The 14,670-nt window shown below is 39.5% G+C and overlaps 1 protein-coding gene across 1 annotated transcript in view; it reads left to right on the top strand.

Annotated features, from left to right (window-relative positions):
• CSMD1 (CUB and Sushi multiple domains 1) overlaps positions 1 to 14,670 on the top strand; it is a 1,609,724-nt gene that overhangs the window by 293,150 nt on the left and 1,301,904 nt on the right. The window contains exon 2 of the mRNA XM_033104535.1: positions 516 to 732. Within this exon, the coding sequence (XP_032960426.1) occupies positions 516 to 732 (217 nt within the window). The remainder of the gene's footprint in view (positions 1 to 515; positions 733 to 14,670) is intronic.

Here is a 14,670-nt window from a genome sequence, read left to right as displayed (position 1 = left end):
ATAGTTTGAATACTGAGTGTGGTTTATCCTAATTCATAATACTTCAGATTGCAGTCATTTAGATATAGTGATATGTGTCTGTGACTGTATAGTTTTCATACGGTTATTTATCTGTCAACTTTGTTTCCCCCAGCAAGGCACTTGTGGGCAGTGTTTTAACATGATACTCCACTAAGGTTCACAAATATGGTGGTCTGACATCATTGAAGCTGTATTTGAAAAGAAAGAAACGTTTACCCAAATTTCTGATAAGCGTTTCCAAATGTTGCATATATTGCTTTTTTTCCCCCTTTTTTCAGTTTTTTGGGTTTTTTTGTTTTGTTTTTTAATTCTCTATCTTTTAGCACAGGAGAATGCTGTTGCTATTAATATTTATCATTCAATATCTGTGCATGAAGGATCACAAAATAAGTCATCATAGAAATTGGCTAACATGGTTGGAAAATTGAAACAAAAATCATAGTTTAAAGATAGCCAAAATAATGTGCTATGTTTTTGTGTGTTTCCTTTTTTAGGTCAGAACTGTGGCGGCTTAGTTCAGGGTCCCAACGGCACCATTGAGAGCCCAGGGTTTCCCCATGGTTATCCAAACTATGCCAACTGCACCTGGATCGTGGTCACTGGAGAACGCAATCGGATACAGTTGTCATTTCACACCTTTGCTCTTGAAGAAGATTTTGATATTTTATCAATTTACGATGGACAGCTCCAACAAGGGAACCTGAAAGTGAGGTAAAGTATTAGCTCTTCTTCTCATAGATTAGGTAGCACTGTTCAACCTGCTCAGATTCTGAAACATATTGGGAATTAATATTTGAATTTCATTATCAGAAAAAAAATTTTAGGTACTGTAAAGAAAAAGTAAAGGCTGTAGATTTCTGCACAATTTTTTTTCAATAGTTAAAAACATAACTTCTTATTGAAAGCAATCGCTGAGTTCATTTATAGACATCAAATTGTTCAATATCTGTGTTGTCAAGGCAATTTAAGTGACATTATAATACCCCATTGTTTTTAAGCAACTATGGATTTGAGAGAAAAAGCGCAATGATAAATGCATGAGCACAATTCAGAGAACAACAAAAGCAACCTTTATATTGTCATAGAAAACATTCAATAAAAAGAACACAGGAGGTTGGTGGGGTAAAACATGAAAGAAAATTGCACTGTTTGGAATTTTGTTTTACACAATCATAACATATTCCGTTCCCCATTAGTTTTCTCTGCTGATGTATGATTTTTACCATGAAGAAAGAAAAGTATTTCCAGGATGGTTTTTAAATTATGTTTTTTCATTTAGCAACATGAAAAAAAAAAAAAGATTTCACTCATACAAGTATATCCATTTTTTTTTTAATTTGGCAAAACAAAGAAGTATATCCCTTTCAAATAAATTGGAATTTCTTAGCTCAACCGATGGACATATTTAAATACATACATATATGGCAAATAAGGCTTTTTCCTCTGGTTTTAAATTCTGCATTAATTAGAGATTAATTTTTTTGAATACACAGTCTTGTAGAAAGTTTCACAGTAGGCAGAAGAAATTGTAGTGTTTTTTAATGTTTAGGTAAATAAAATGGTACAGATGCTAATACTTAGCAGTAACACGCACAAATCATATATTTTATCATGACTTTGTGGATTGAGAAAAATCTCTAACTACAAAAACATAGAATGATATTTGTACATCTAGTTAATATGTAAACATAGAATAGCTATATAGTTCATATACTAAGTGTATTAATATATTCCAAATATATTTTACTTGCATTTTCTTGATACATTTTCAAATATAAAGCACCTAGTTTTCTCTGGGTCATCTATCATGTCTGTTGTTTGTTTTTAGAAAAACTTTCCCATTTCCCTTTCTGTCATATATTGCACATGGCTACCTCATTTATGAATTAGGTAAACTTCCTCTCTCCTCCTCTAACATGAATGGTCCTACATTTGGATGTTGGGACATAATATCTACCTATGCAATCCTGGCTAATTTGATGCAATTTCTCTTTTCTGCTCTTCTAAATATTTGTTGTTTATTAGTTTTTATTCCAAATAAATGATGCTTTTAGAGAACAATGATATGTTGTAATATAGAAATAATTGTAATAGAGACTGCAAGCAGTTATGACAAAAAACAAAAGAGAGAATCTATTTTATTCAAAAGTGCGCATGACTCCATGTTAAAAGTCATTCTATCTTTTTCCACTTTAAAAAATTGCCTAGTAAGTACGTACTCTTAAGAAATACTTCTCTATCCATATTTTCATTTCCTATAATTCTATCCTGTTCTAAAAGAAAACTGTCTTAAATATTAATTTGATTAACTGCCTGACTTTAAACAATGTACTGTCTTCTGATAATCTTATGGTAATACTATGACCACTTTAAATGTTAATAACTCTAAAGTGTATGAAACAGCCTCCCTGCTATTTTCGGTGTTATAACAGGATGTGCAGTGGAAATATTGAGGTGAGACCATTAGACTCATTGTATTTTATGCTGAGATGCCAGTGGATAGCATATAAATTGATACCTGTGTCTCAGAGAGCTTTCTAAGTATTGGTGAGTTATATGGATGACTTCATGATTCTTTTACTCGCTTAGATTTACTAGAGAATGAAGGAGGGCTGCTAAGAACAAGACTGCTTGGGTGTGTATAAATTACTGAGTTACCTATATTTTTCATTTGAGACAGAGAACAAACACGCCATATTTCTGCCTGTTCTTGTACTTAAGTTAAGGAAGGTGCTCTCGTCTCTGTACTAAGTTGTACAAGTCCACCCTCTACCTCCACACCCAGAATGCCTTTTTGTGTGGATGTTCTGTGGGTGGTAGTTCTCAGAAGTCACTGTTCTAGGTATTTTAACACAAACAGGTGAAGCATATCAGAATCAGAGTTCCTCTAAGGACTGCTAGTGCTATGGGCCTTTACTCACAACTCTGAATAAATAATGATGTGAAATAGGAATATTCGTGTTAGAGCAAACACATGACAAAGTTGTAACATTTCAACATTACTTGACAGGCAGAGTAGTTATAAATAGTATCAGATTTTAATTAATGGAAGACATTAATGCTATTTGTTTGCCATTTATGTTGGAACAGTTGTTTACTTCTCAAACATAATTAACTCACAACCCTTAAAGCAGCTCTGGAATTCACACCCAGGTACTTTTGTGAGAGGATTGATGTGTGAGCTGCAGATCCACTGAGCTGTCATAAAAGTTATTACTTAGATTGTCATGGTCTGCTGTGGTTTTATTGCTGCACTAAAGCTGTTTTCCGTAGCTCAAAATGTGCACTGACAAAAATAAAATAGTTGTTTGGTGGAACAACGTGGGCATTTTATTATAAGAAAATGGAGATTTTTTTTTCCTAAATAGCATAAGCTTTATTTATATTTAATCCCAAATTAACAAAACATGGCATTTGGAGGTTAGACTTATTGATGTTTTCATTGTAACTTGATCTTTACTGAAGAGCATGTTATTTATCCTATTTGAACAAACATCTTTAAAGAGAAAAAAATGCACAATTTGTGTTACCATCTTGGGTTTATTATATTAAAAAACACAAACACAAATCAGGTACTGATTTGTGCCTCTATCAGTAAATTAAATTTTAACATGTAGATTTGAGAGGTAAATTAAGACTTCTCGTAAGCACAAGAAAAAAGTTGTGACTCAAAATTAGAACTAGAACACTGTTCTTTGAGTTACTTACAGTTAAATCCACTTGTTTCTGTAAGCTTCCATATATTGCCGTTTTTAGGGTCTCTGGTATTCATTGCCTCTGCACCTTCTCTTGCTTCTCCAGTCTCCACAGAGCTCCAACCAGTTTGTCATAAAACCCGAAACGCTTTTGTTTTGCAACATCCCTTCCTTCACCACAACCTGCTTTGGGCCTTTCAGGAAATGCCCCAATGAAGACCTCTGTTGTATGGTAGGTTGTGGGTGACCCAGACACACTGGTTGACTGGCAGAGCAGCATTCCTGCCCTAGCTCGCCCGTCTGTAACCTGGAAACATTCGCTACAGCCCTATTTCCCTTCTGTTTTGCCAGTAAGATGAACATTTCTAGTGAACTTAACCCTGATAGTCAAGGAACTCTGGAATTCGACTGCAAACTATGTTTCTGGCCTCCCACCTCTGGCATCTGTTCCCTCTGCATCTGAGTGCCTCTGGGCCACTGTGACAATACCATAGGCCAGGTGGCTCATAAACAACAGATACATGTTTCTTACAGTTCTGGGGGCTGGAGGTCTCAGTTAAGGTGCTGCAAACTCAGTGTCTAATGAGGGCCCTCTTCCGAGGTCACAGAGGGCTGTCTTCTCCCGATGTCCTCACATGACTGTGGGAGCTCTCTCGGGCCTCTTATCATGTCAGTAATTCCACAGGCCCCACCTCTTAGCACCACCACATGGGAGCTTAGAATTTCATCATAGGAGGTCTGACAATTAAGTTCACGAACTCAACCTAGAAAAAGTGCTACACACCTCATTGCTGAATATCACTATGGTCACTTTCCAAGTACTCCCCTTGGGAAGCTATGCACCAACGCCAGCGCCTTGTCCACCCTTCAAAGCAATTTTGGAGCTCTTTTTCTGGAATGGCCATCAGAGCTGTCATCGTATTACCCTTGATGTCCTGAATGTCATCAAAATGTCTTCCTTTCAATATTTCCTTTCTCTTCAGGTAAAGAAAGAAGTAATTGGGGGCCAGATCAGGTAATTAGGGAGGGTGTTCCAATACAGTTATTTGTTTACTGGCTAAAAACTCCCTCACAGACAGTGCCGTGTGAACTGGTGCATTGTCGTGATGCAAGAGCCATGAATTGTTGGCGAAAAGTTCAGGTCGTCTAACTTTTTCACACAGTCTTTTTAGCACTTGCAAATAGTAAACTTAGTTATTTGATTGTCAAGTTGGTACAAATTCATAATGACTAATTCCTCTGATATCAGAAAAAGGTTAGGAACAGCGTTGCAACAAGTTCACCCACTGAATTGTCAGACTGGCTGTGAGTTTGGGAGGGACGGGAACATGGAGTCTGCGGCGCTGGGGGGCTCTCACTTAGTTGGATGGGTGTATGGCTGTTCCTCCACCTAAGCTTGGAAGAGAACATGTTTATCATCTCTCCCTCCTCTACCCTCCCTCTGCTTCATAGACCTGGGAGCACGTAAACCTTGGAGGATGTGCTCCTTGAAATCACACCTTCTCTGAAGTGGTCTCTTGCTAGGCTTTGCGTATCTTTGTGTTCTAGAATGTTAACTAGAACATACACCTTCTGAGACCAAGCAATGTGCCACAAGTGTGTCTTCTCTGGTGATGACAGACGTGTTGACTTTAAAATATCAGAAATCCTTGGCAGTTGACTTTAAAAAAAAAATTAAAAATACTGTTGATTCCAGGCCACTCCTCTCTGTCTTCTGTGAGTATGACCCAACATGACTTAACAGAACTCTCTCCTCCAGACGAGCACGAGTTATTTGTCCCGCACAGCGACTGCTGTCCGCCCGATGGGCTCTACGTTTGACGTAGTGTTTGTCTCAAACTTAGAAAATGATTGAAATTGACATCAGTTTCCAACTATAACAACATTACAATATCAAACTTTGAAAAGCAGTCTCATTATAACCTCAAAAAGTGAATAAAGGTGAACCTATGAAGGACAATTGTGCCTTGCACATATGGAAAATCAACACATATTATTCCATTATTATTGTAGAATACAAAGCCGAGGAACATAGCTTCGGCAGTTCTCTCAACTCTATCTCCCTTTCTAACTTCCACAAGATTACCTCTGATTTTCTGCTGTAATGATAATGGAGAGGTTAGAGATGAATGTGAAAGGGCCAATAAACTCAGGAAATCGTGAGTAAGTTTTGCTACAATATCACCATTTTCCCCACTTTTTTCTCTAAAGCATGATGACATTTAAATGCATTCATATTAAGACATCTGTGTAACATTAACTACATCTGGTGATGCTGGGAACCTGACCGCTGGTAAGAGCTAGAAAGGGGTTTCAGTTACATTCAGATTATGTTAGAGTAGAGATGTAGCAATGTCTAAATTCTGCCTTACTGTCCCCCTTTGCCAGTATGAGGTCCTGAGGGAGCCATTTACAGGTCAGTAGTCAGATCAAGTCACGGCATCATTTTATTTTTAGTTTGTGTGGTGACTCATGCCTCAATTAAGGCTCCAATAAGTGCAGGGTGAATAAAGTGTGTATAAAGCTTCTATAGGGACCGCAGTCACATACAGACGCTCAACACATACCTTGAACTCGTTCCATCAGGCCAGCCACAGGGTTGGCACCGGGGAGGGATGACCTACATGACCAGACCAGCACCTGGTGAGGGAGGGCCCCAGAGACGTGGCCTTGCAGCCAGGTGAGGAAGCAGTAGGATAGCTCACTGCACAAGGGTGAGTCTCAGAGTGGCAAAGCCCAGGAGCCCAGCCAGGGCTAAGGTACCTGATTACACAGGCTGTCATTCCTTAGGATGACGGGCACAGCAGAGCCCTGAGGGCACAGTGACAGTGTTTGGTCCTCTCACGTAAACCTATCACGTTCCCATTGTTAGGTGGGTGTGGCAGCCAGGTTCACTATTCTACATACATATTTTAAGGTGATGGGATTAAAAAATAATTTTCTTTGATACATCATTCAAATGTCCTTTCTCAACATATGTGGATCTTTTTTATTATTATTATTAGTAACTCATAGGCAAGATAAGTAGTTATTGGGCAAGGTTGAGTTATTCATTTATCTATTTATGTATTTAAGATAAATATCTACTGTTGGCTAGATAAAAGAGAGGGCCAATTAAATGAGAGTTAAGGATGAGACTGGGTCCAAACATTGATATAGAGATAAATACAAATACATATATACATATATATGTATGTATTTGTATGTAAATACAAATACATATATACATATGTGTATATATATATACTATATATATATAGTAAGGATTATATATATATATATTATATATATATATATATATATATAGTATATATATATATATATATATAGAGAGAGAGAGAGAGAGAGATTTCTCCCCCAACTGATTTTAATATTCAGCTTTTATTGAGTACAGCTAGGTATATTTTTTCATAAAACTCATTTATTAACAGAAATGATTAAACTTGATAATTAGAAATCCTAAGGATAAAATAATGAAGCATTTCAGTGAGATAGGCAGGAATAAGTTTGAAATATCAGAAGCAAATCTTAGCATGTATTTGTATTCTGAGCACTACCTTTTCATAGTGTGGTGGTGTTTCCTGTCGTAGCCAAACTGATGGTTCATTTCAATATCTTGGCCATTCTAAAAGTAGCAAAACATGTTAATATAGGCAGAAAAGTCTTTTGGATAATCATAAATATATGTGCTTGGTAATGTTCAAAAGGTCCCAACTCCTAGGCCATTTCTGTTCTATAATGCAGACATAAGAAAAGGCATTCAGAGATTCAGAAAGAGAACAGATAAACAAGAGTAAGAAATAATTTGTAACAGAACTTTATTTTCAACAGACATTTTGTGTGTTGGTCATGGGATCCTGAATGTAGACACAATTTTATAAAATATAAAACCTTGTGTTCACTACTTATAATGAAATAAATATTTTGGATCATGAATTTAAATATGAATATGGAATAATAGAAACACTAAAAAAAAATCTTTAATACACATAATTTAGAAATCATGAAGAAAATGACTGAAGAAATCCCAATGACAAATTGAGAAAAATTATTCTCAATAGTTATGAAAGACAAAGAGCTGATTTCTTTAATTTGTAAGATGTAATGAAATAAAACATTTAATTGACAAGCAGGTAAAAATGTGAACAAGGAATTCAAGTATAAGAAATTCATAGCAGTAAGTAGATTTAAAGCATATTAAAACAATAATATATTACCATTCTGAATGGCAAAACTAAAATTTTTGATAACTCAGAGTTTTTGAGGGTGTTGGGAAATGCCTTTATATCTTTTTGGTAGGAATCTAAATCACTGCAATTAGTTTTAGATAGAAATTTTGAAATTTCTCTCAAATTTAAAAGCTGTGTATAAACTAATTCAGCAAGGCTATGCTAAGAGTTTTGTCTACAAATATACCTTCAAATATGACAAAATACATGTAAAGGAATGTTTATGGTGCATTTTAATAATAGTTTAATAATTCAAGAATGTTTATTGTTCAAAGATACTAGTTAAGTAAATTAGAGGATGTATGTAATACAATGCACCAGTAGAAATAATGAATGAGATCTTTATTTGCTGATATGAAAAGATCTCTCACTATATTTTACATTAAAAATAAATGCAATTTCAGTGTCCAATTTCTTTCAACATTTTAAATGATAACTAATAAATGATATGTAATAACTCATTATAAAACACTATCAGTGGAATTCTGGATGATGGTGGGAATTCAGGAATCCTTTCCTCATGTAACTGTAACACACTGTCGTGAGTTCAACAGGTGCTGTAGGGGGCGGGAATAACAGCACCTAGCCATCCTGAGGCCTCCTTGGGGACTCCCTTCTAGCCCTTGTTAAGTTTAATCACGATAAAATGGTGCCTTAGTGCAGAAAAAGCATGGCTATATTAGTGCTTGACAGGCCAAGAGGATTAGTGCTTGACAGGCCATATAGGATTTTATATTAGTGCTTGTAGAAGAGGATTTTCTAATAGTTTGTGTGTGTGTGAGTAGTATATATGCTCTGTCTTTGGAATCTTGTAGAGACAATTGTATCTATGTCTATCTCTCTGTCTATTTCTTTCTCTATCTCAGTGTTTATCTCTCAATCTCTCTCTCATCTATCATCTATCTATCTATCTCTCTATCTATCTATAATCTATATCTATATTACATCAGTATTTCTTAACCAGTGGTGATTTTATGTCCCAGGTGACATTTGACACTGTTTGGAAACATTTTCAGTTTTCACAGGTGGGTGGTGGTGCTACTGGAATGTGGCAGGTACGATACAGAAATGCTGATAAATGCCCCACGAGGCACAGGACAGACTCACATGACCAAGACTTGTCTGCCTCAACATGTCATTTATGCCTAGGGCGAAAGCCTCTGATTTACAGCCATAAGCCATATCTATAAAACTAGCGGGAGCTATAAGCATCCATATCCGTGCCTATACCTATATCTTGCTACACTGCTTTCTATTCGAGGCCCCAAGCTGAGAGGTAAAGCAGAACTCACTGAGACTGAGCTGTGCCTCTGCTGGGCAGATGGAAAAACTGACTGGGCCAGAAATGATGCTGTCACTGGAAGGATTGTGTCAGCAAGGAAATGCGATCTCCACAGTCATCAGAAGAATCAGACCTCACCAAGAATCATGTTTACATTTCCTCTCAAAAGGAAATAAAACTACTACTACCATTACTATTTTTATCATTATTATTATTATTATTTTAGTCCTTGGTTTCTGGGGGAAGAAACTGAAAGTGTCAAAGAGTCAGTAAGGAACATAAAGTGACAAAAAGTTAGTAAGACATTAATTGACTTTTATGATTCTTCATGACAGTGAATCTGCAAACACGGTTTGTTAAAATGGCTTACTGGGACTCTGTCCATACTAATAGGGGGCTATAAATAACCGGGTCTGTTAGGGCTGCCAAGATTTTAAATGAACTTTATGTGGATGACCAGCTTTGTACTTGAATGGTTTTTATGTTTAAGATTTACTTTTTGTTCCCTACCCCCCTTTTAAGTATTTGGATAGCAAACCTATGTTGATTTATCCTTCTATTCTGCACAGAAACTAAGTACTTAAAACGCACTAACAAGGGTGTTTTAATTGAACAGTTGGACCTTAGTTGTTTACAAAATCAATCTAAAGTAATGACTGTTATGTACACAGATGTGCTAGTGGTACACCTTGCAATCACAAAATTAAAAGAATAAAGGAATACACTCTAACTTAGAACCTAAAACTATTATTTTTTTTTACTACAATTATTATTTTTACTCCTCCTTTTACATATAAATATGATTTACTTTGTATCTGAATGCTCTAAAAATAATTAAAAAGACAAATATTTACTTTAGAAGGAATCTTATTTCAAACTTTTAAAATGCTACTGTTATTCTGGAGTAATTTTGAATTTAGACGTTTTATGAGTTGGTTCATTTAACTAGTCAATAGTATATAAAGAAAAACTGTATAAGCAATTAAGTGTATCACAGTCCAAAGCCTTTAAATTTAGAAAACTTTCAAATAAGCCTTCCAGGAGCAGAAATATTGGCCCCTCTTTCCTAAACCTCACATTTTTGGCTTACATCGCATCTCTTAGAACGTGCGGTGTTAACAACGGCAGAATTCAGGAGTCTGTCCCAGCTCCAGGTTTGTAGAGACAAGTGAATAAAGCCTTCACATCTTCTCTTTAGTGGGCCCTTGGCCTGGAGGGTGAGGTAGAGAGGGGAGGGTCTGTGCATGAATGGGGAGGGAAGCCTGCCTGTGAATTTCTGCAGAAGGATCTGGCACCATGCCTTCCAAACCTTGCCCCTAAGGTCTCTGACCCAAATTGGATTTCTTTGGCTTCCTGCCCTGAGCCAAGCTCTTGTTGGCTTCCTTCTAACAATCACTTGAAGATCAGGCAATTTTCTCTCTGAACTTTATTCTCAGCACAACCTCCCAAGCTCAAAGATTGTATTGATCCCACTCTAAACCCTCCAACAGAAGCTGTGGGGTTATCACTGTTGTTTGACTATGACTTACTTCCATGTACTTTATAACTAGCATCTGTGCCTTTTGCCTTTAGAAATCACTCATACAAAAAGAAAATCTGTGTGCTAGCTCCCTGCTCTAATGAAACAGTTCCCAGGAATAGGGCATGTGTTCAGTTTGAGAAGGAGAATCAAGGAATGGGCAGGAAGGAACACCAGTGAACGCTGTTTACAACCTGTAACCTTCCTTTCAGCACCAAGAGGCTAGTTGAACTTGATAACACCTGGGCCTCTTGAAAGTTTCTAAAAATGTCTTCCTAAAAGAAACAGCTTCTTATCTTCTCTCCAGCTACACATATACGTGGACCCTCCATGACATTTTCTCTGCTCATAATGTCAATTCATACAGGTCAACGATTGTTCCATCTAACATGTACCAAGCGCATCCTGAATATGACACACATTCACCACTATGTTTCTTCGTTTAGGTTTTGTGCTTTTCGAAGTTTATCTGCACATGCATAAGAAAACACTTTTTAGAGTAGATATTTCTAAAAAGCTCATGCTTGGTACATGCAGTGCTTTTTTTATTAATCTAGTAGAATTAGGCTTTGAAAAGTGACAGCAGGGTGGGAAGGAAGTGGCACATTGTTTACAATGGTGGAATCTTTCAGAGTGTTTACTACATTTGCACTCCTAATTTATGCTAATTGAATCGGAGACACCTTCCAACAGTTGACTGTTTACAAATTCATGTATGGGTCATATAGGGACTTTGAAAGGATCGGTTATGCTTTACATTGGAACTTCACCCTCCGTAGGCACTCTTTGCAATATAGTATGAGGACTGTATTTCATGATTTAGGAGAAAATATCATGCATGTCTTTTTAAGGAGATGGTGATGGATAGACACGTTATTCTCTACAGACTTTGTATGTTCGTGGCTCCTTCATTTCCATATCACATGTGTGTTCTGAATGACAAGCATGTGTGTCCATTTCCATTCCAGATGACAAGCCAAAGGCATAGTTTTTTGAGAAAAGTTAGAAGCTTAATTCCCAAAAGGGCATGGTTGAAAAGATGGAGGGGCATGAAGGAAACTGCCACCGTGAAGGCAGAGTAACAGCCTCCGGAGGTGACTGGACTGCAGGCAGTGCTTAAGCCACCGGTGGTGTGGCAGTGCTGGGCGGGACGGCTGTGCTACACAGCGCAGCACCGAATTCCCTTCTCCCACGTTCCCTGGCAGGCTCCTGTCTTTGTTAAGTGCTCACCTGTGGCTTCCTATTTGGCCCCTAACCTAAGAACACTTTCTCTTTCCAAATGGCCCTGTCAGCTTTCCTATTTGCCTGTAAGCTCAATAGTGTACAGAGGAAACAACTTGAATAAAGAATAAAGTCATGGTGATAAACTCAATTCATTATGCGTTGTTAAATTATAACAATCGCTGTCATCTTCCGTGATCACATTTCAATTTTAAAAAGAGTTCCCAGCGCCGAATTGCAGTCCCTCCCCCCATGGACGTGCATGAATAGGAAAGGCTGAGGGAGGCCCTATTTTCATAGAGAGATCCTCTTCACCTGGCACACACTAGACACGGGTCACAAGTCGCAGGCCTGCTGGAGTCAGGCAGGGAAGGTTAGTTAGTGAGACCAGGTGTAAGGCACTAGTGAATATTGCAGCCAACTTTCCAGGCAGCACGTGCTGCTGGGCTCCCTCCCACCATTGCCACGAGAGAACGTGGACCCTGCCCACTGGGGCTGGCCCTGCCCACTGGTCAGCAGCACTCTCCAATTGCGGCTTCACTGTGAGAGCCCTCCCCTAAAAATGCAGTGCAAAGCACCTGGAGCGCTCCCAGAATCCTCAGGTACCCGGCTTACTGGGGGAAGAGCGGCGTGGGAGCGCTCGCAGGTCCACGCCGGTTCTCAGAGGTCCCTGACGGTCAGCGAGCCCCAGCCCTTCCTCTCGGCCCCTCCATGGGGACCCGCACGTCCTCACCCAGTGGCTCTGCAGCCTCCAACCATGCACCGTTTGCCTATCTGGGAAGCCCACTCTCGGCACCTGGACCAGGGACCAGCCAGCGGGTGACCCCACGTGTTCCAGACAGGACACGTTCAGGCTCCATCGCAGGGTGCTGGCCAAGGAGGACAAAGCCCTGAGGCTGTCCTCCAGGGAAAAGGCTCCAGGAGCAGGCGAGGCGGTCTTCTGGGACAAATTGGAGACACCTGGCAGCTGGGGAGGACCAGCCGGCCTGAGGATGCAAGTAAGTGCCGGTTGGAGCGGGTCGGTTGGCTTCTGTTCTGTGTCCCTCCACCTCCTGCGTGAGGTGCAGTGACTGGCCAGTTCTTTTCGGAGAGCCGTGTCCACCGCAAGTGCAGAGGTGCCCGGCTACAGGCACACCTCATGCTACCGGGCTCTACTGTATTGCGCTTCTGTTTTCAGCAGATTGGAGGCAAGGCCCTCCACCTGCAAACAGGTGTGACTGCTTGCTTGGGGTGGTCAGGAAGGGACCCCGCAGTATCTCCCAGGTCTGCCTGTTGAGCCTGGGGTCCGGAGTCAGCCGGCTGTGTCCTTGGACCCAGGTCCTGCTGGGAAGGCCTTGCTTTTCCATGGGAAAGCCGCATGGGTTTGGTCTGAGAATGTGCACTCTGTTCTGGCTGGGGCGTCAGGCCACCATTTTGGTGATTTAATGAGTGCCAGGCAATGGCAGGCCGGTCTCTGGGGCATCTGCGGGTGGGGTCCTGCCACCACCCTGCCTGCCCTAGGTCTGGGTGGACCCAGGTTATCACAGAGCTCTCGGGGGACAAGGCTGGTGGTCTAAATGCCTGGAGCTAGAGGCAAAGGATGATCGGAGAGCCGGAACTCAGGTTTGGAGGGAAAGAAAAGACGGTGGCTGCAGACAGGTGGTGAAGCCCCTGGAAGTTGACACTTTGGGTATTATTAGGCAGGCCCCCATTACCGGTCCTCTGCCCGCCTGACACACGTTCATTTCTGATTTAAAAGAAGAAAAAGAAAGAAATGCAGTGCAGGCCAAAGGAAATGTGTGTGGGGAGCAGCAGCTTGCAACCTGTGCTCTGGAAGGTTAATTAACAATCCCAGCCTTGTCAATCCATCTGGTGGCGATTCCAGAGCCATGAGCAGGGTCAGCCTCAGAACAGCTGTCCTCAGGGGGCGGGGCACCGTGCAGGGCTCAGCGACTTCAGTTTGCAAGTGGCCAGATTTGATGAGATCTCTGATGTGTCTTCCATTACCGAGCTCAGCTTTTCCTACTCACCTTGTGCGGCCATGATATGGTTTGATGTCGTGGTATCAGTAGTGTAGTTACAGGTTAGTCTCTTTCAAGGAATAAATTTGTATAATTAGTAGGCAGTGGATTTGCCCAGGTTTTGTGCAAACCTCTTTGGGTTTCCTGAATTAGAACTCTAGGGTGTAAATAGCCCAATTTATTTACTACATTTAATTTTGGCCCTTCTAGTGGGCATATAAGGGAGTGTTATCTTACTGTGTTTTCATTTGCATTTCCCTGGTGACTAATGGTGTTAATATCTTTCTCTGTGCTTATGGGTCATTCAGGAAGCTTCCTTTGAGAAGTGTCTGTGAAAATCTTCTTCCACTGATGTGTGGATTTCTCCCACATTGTTACAGTATTTCTCCCACATTCCTTCTCTTAATGGTGTATTTTGAATGACAAACTTTTTAAATCCTGATAAAGTCCAATTTATAATATTTTTTTTCATTTTTTATGATTTCCTGCAAAATGTTAGAAATGTTTGCATACTCTGATGTCACATATGTTCCTCTATGTTTCTTCTAAAAGTTTAATACTTCAGCTTGTCAGTGCAGGTCCGTGTTCCATTTTGATGTGAGTTGAGGTTATAAATTCATCTTTTGGTATGTGGATATCCAATTGTGCCAGAACCTTTCTTTTTTTTATTTTAAGGCTGTGATTATTATAAAGTTATTTTTTT

The sequence above is a fragment of the Rhinolophus ferrumequinum genome, chromosome 4, assembly GCF_004115265.2.
Source record: "Rhinolophus ferrumequinum isolate MPI-CBG mRhiFer1 chromosome 4, mRhiFer1_v1.p, whole genome shotgun sequence".
Classification (NCBI taxonomy): domain Eukaryota; kingdom Metazoa; phylum Chordata; class Mammalia; order Chiroptera; family Rhinolophidae; genus Rhinolophus; species Rhinolophus ferrumequinum.
This window is presented reverse-complemented; position numbering and strand designations above follow the sequence as displayed.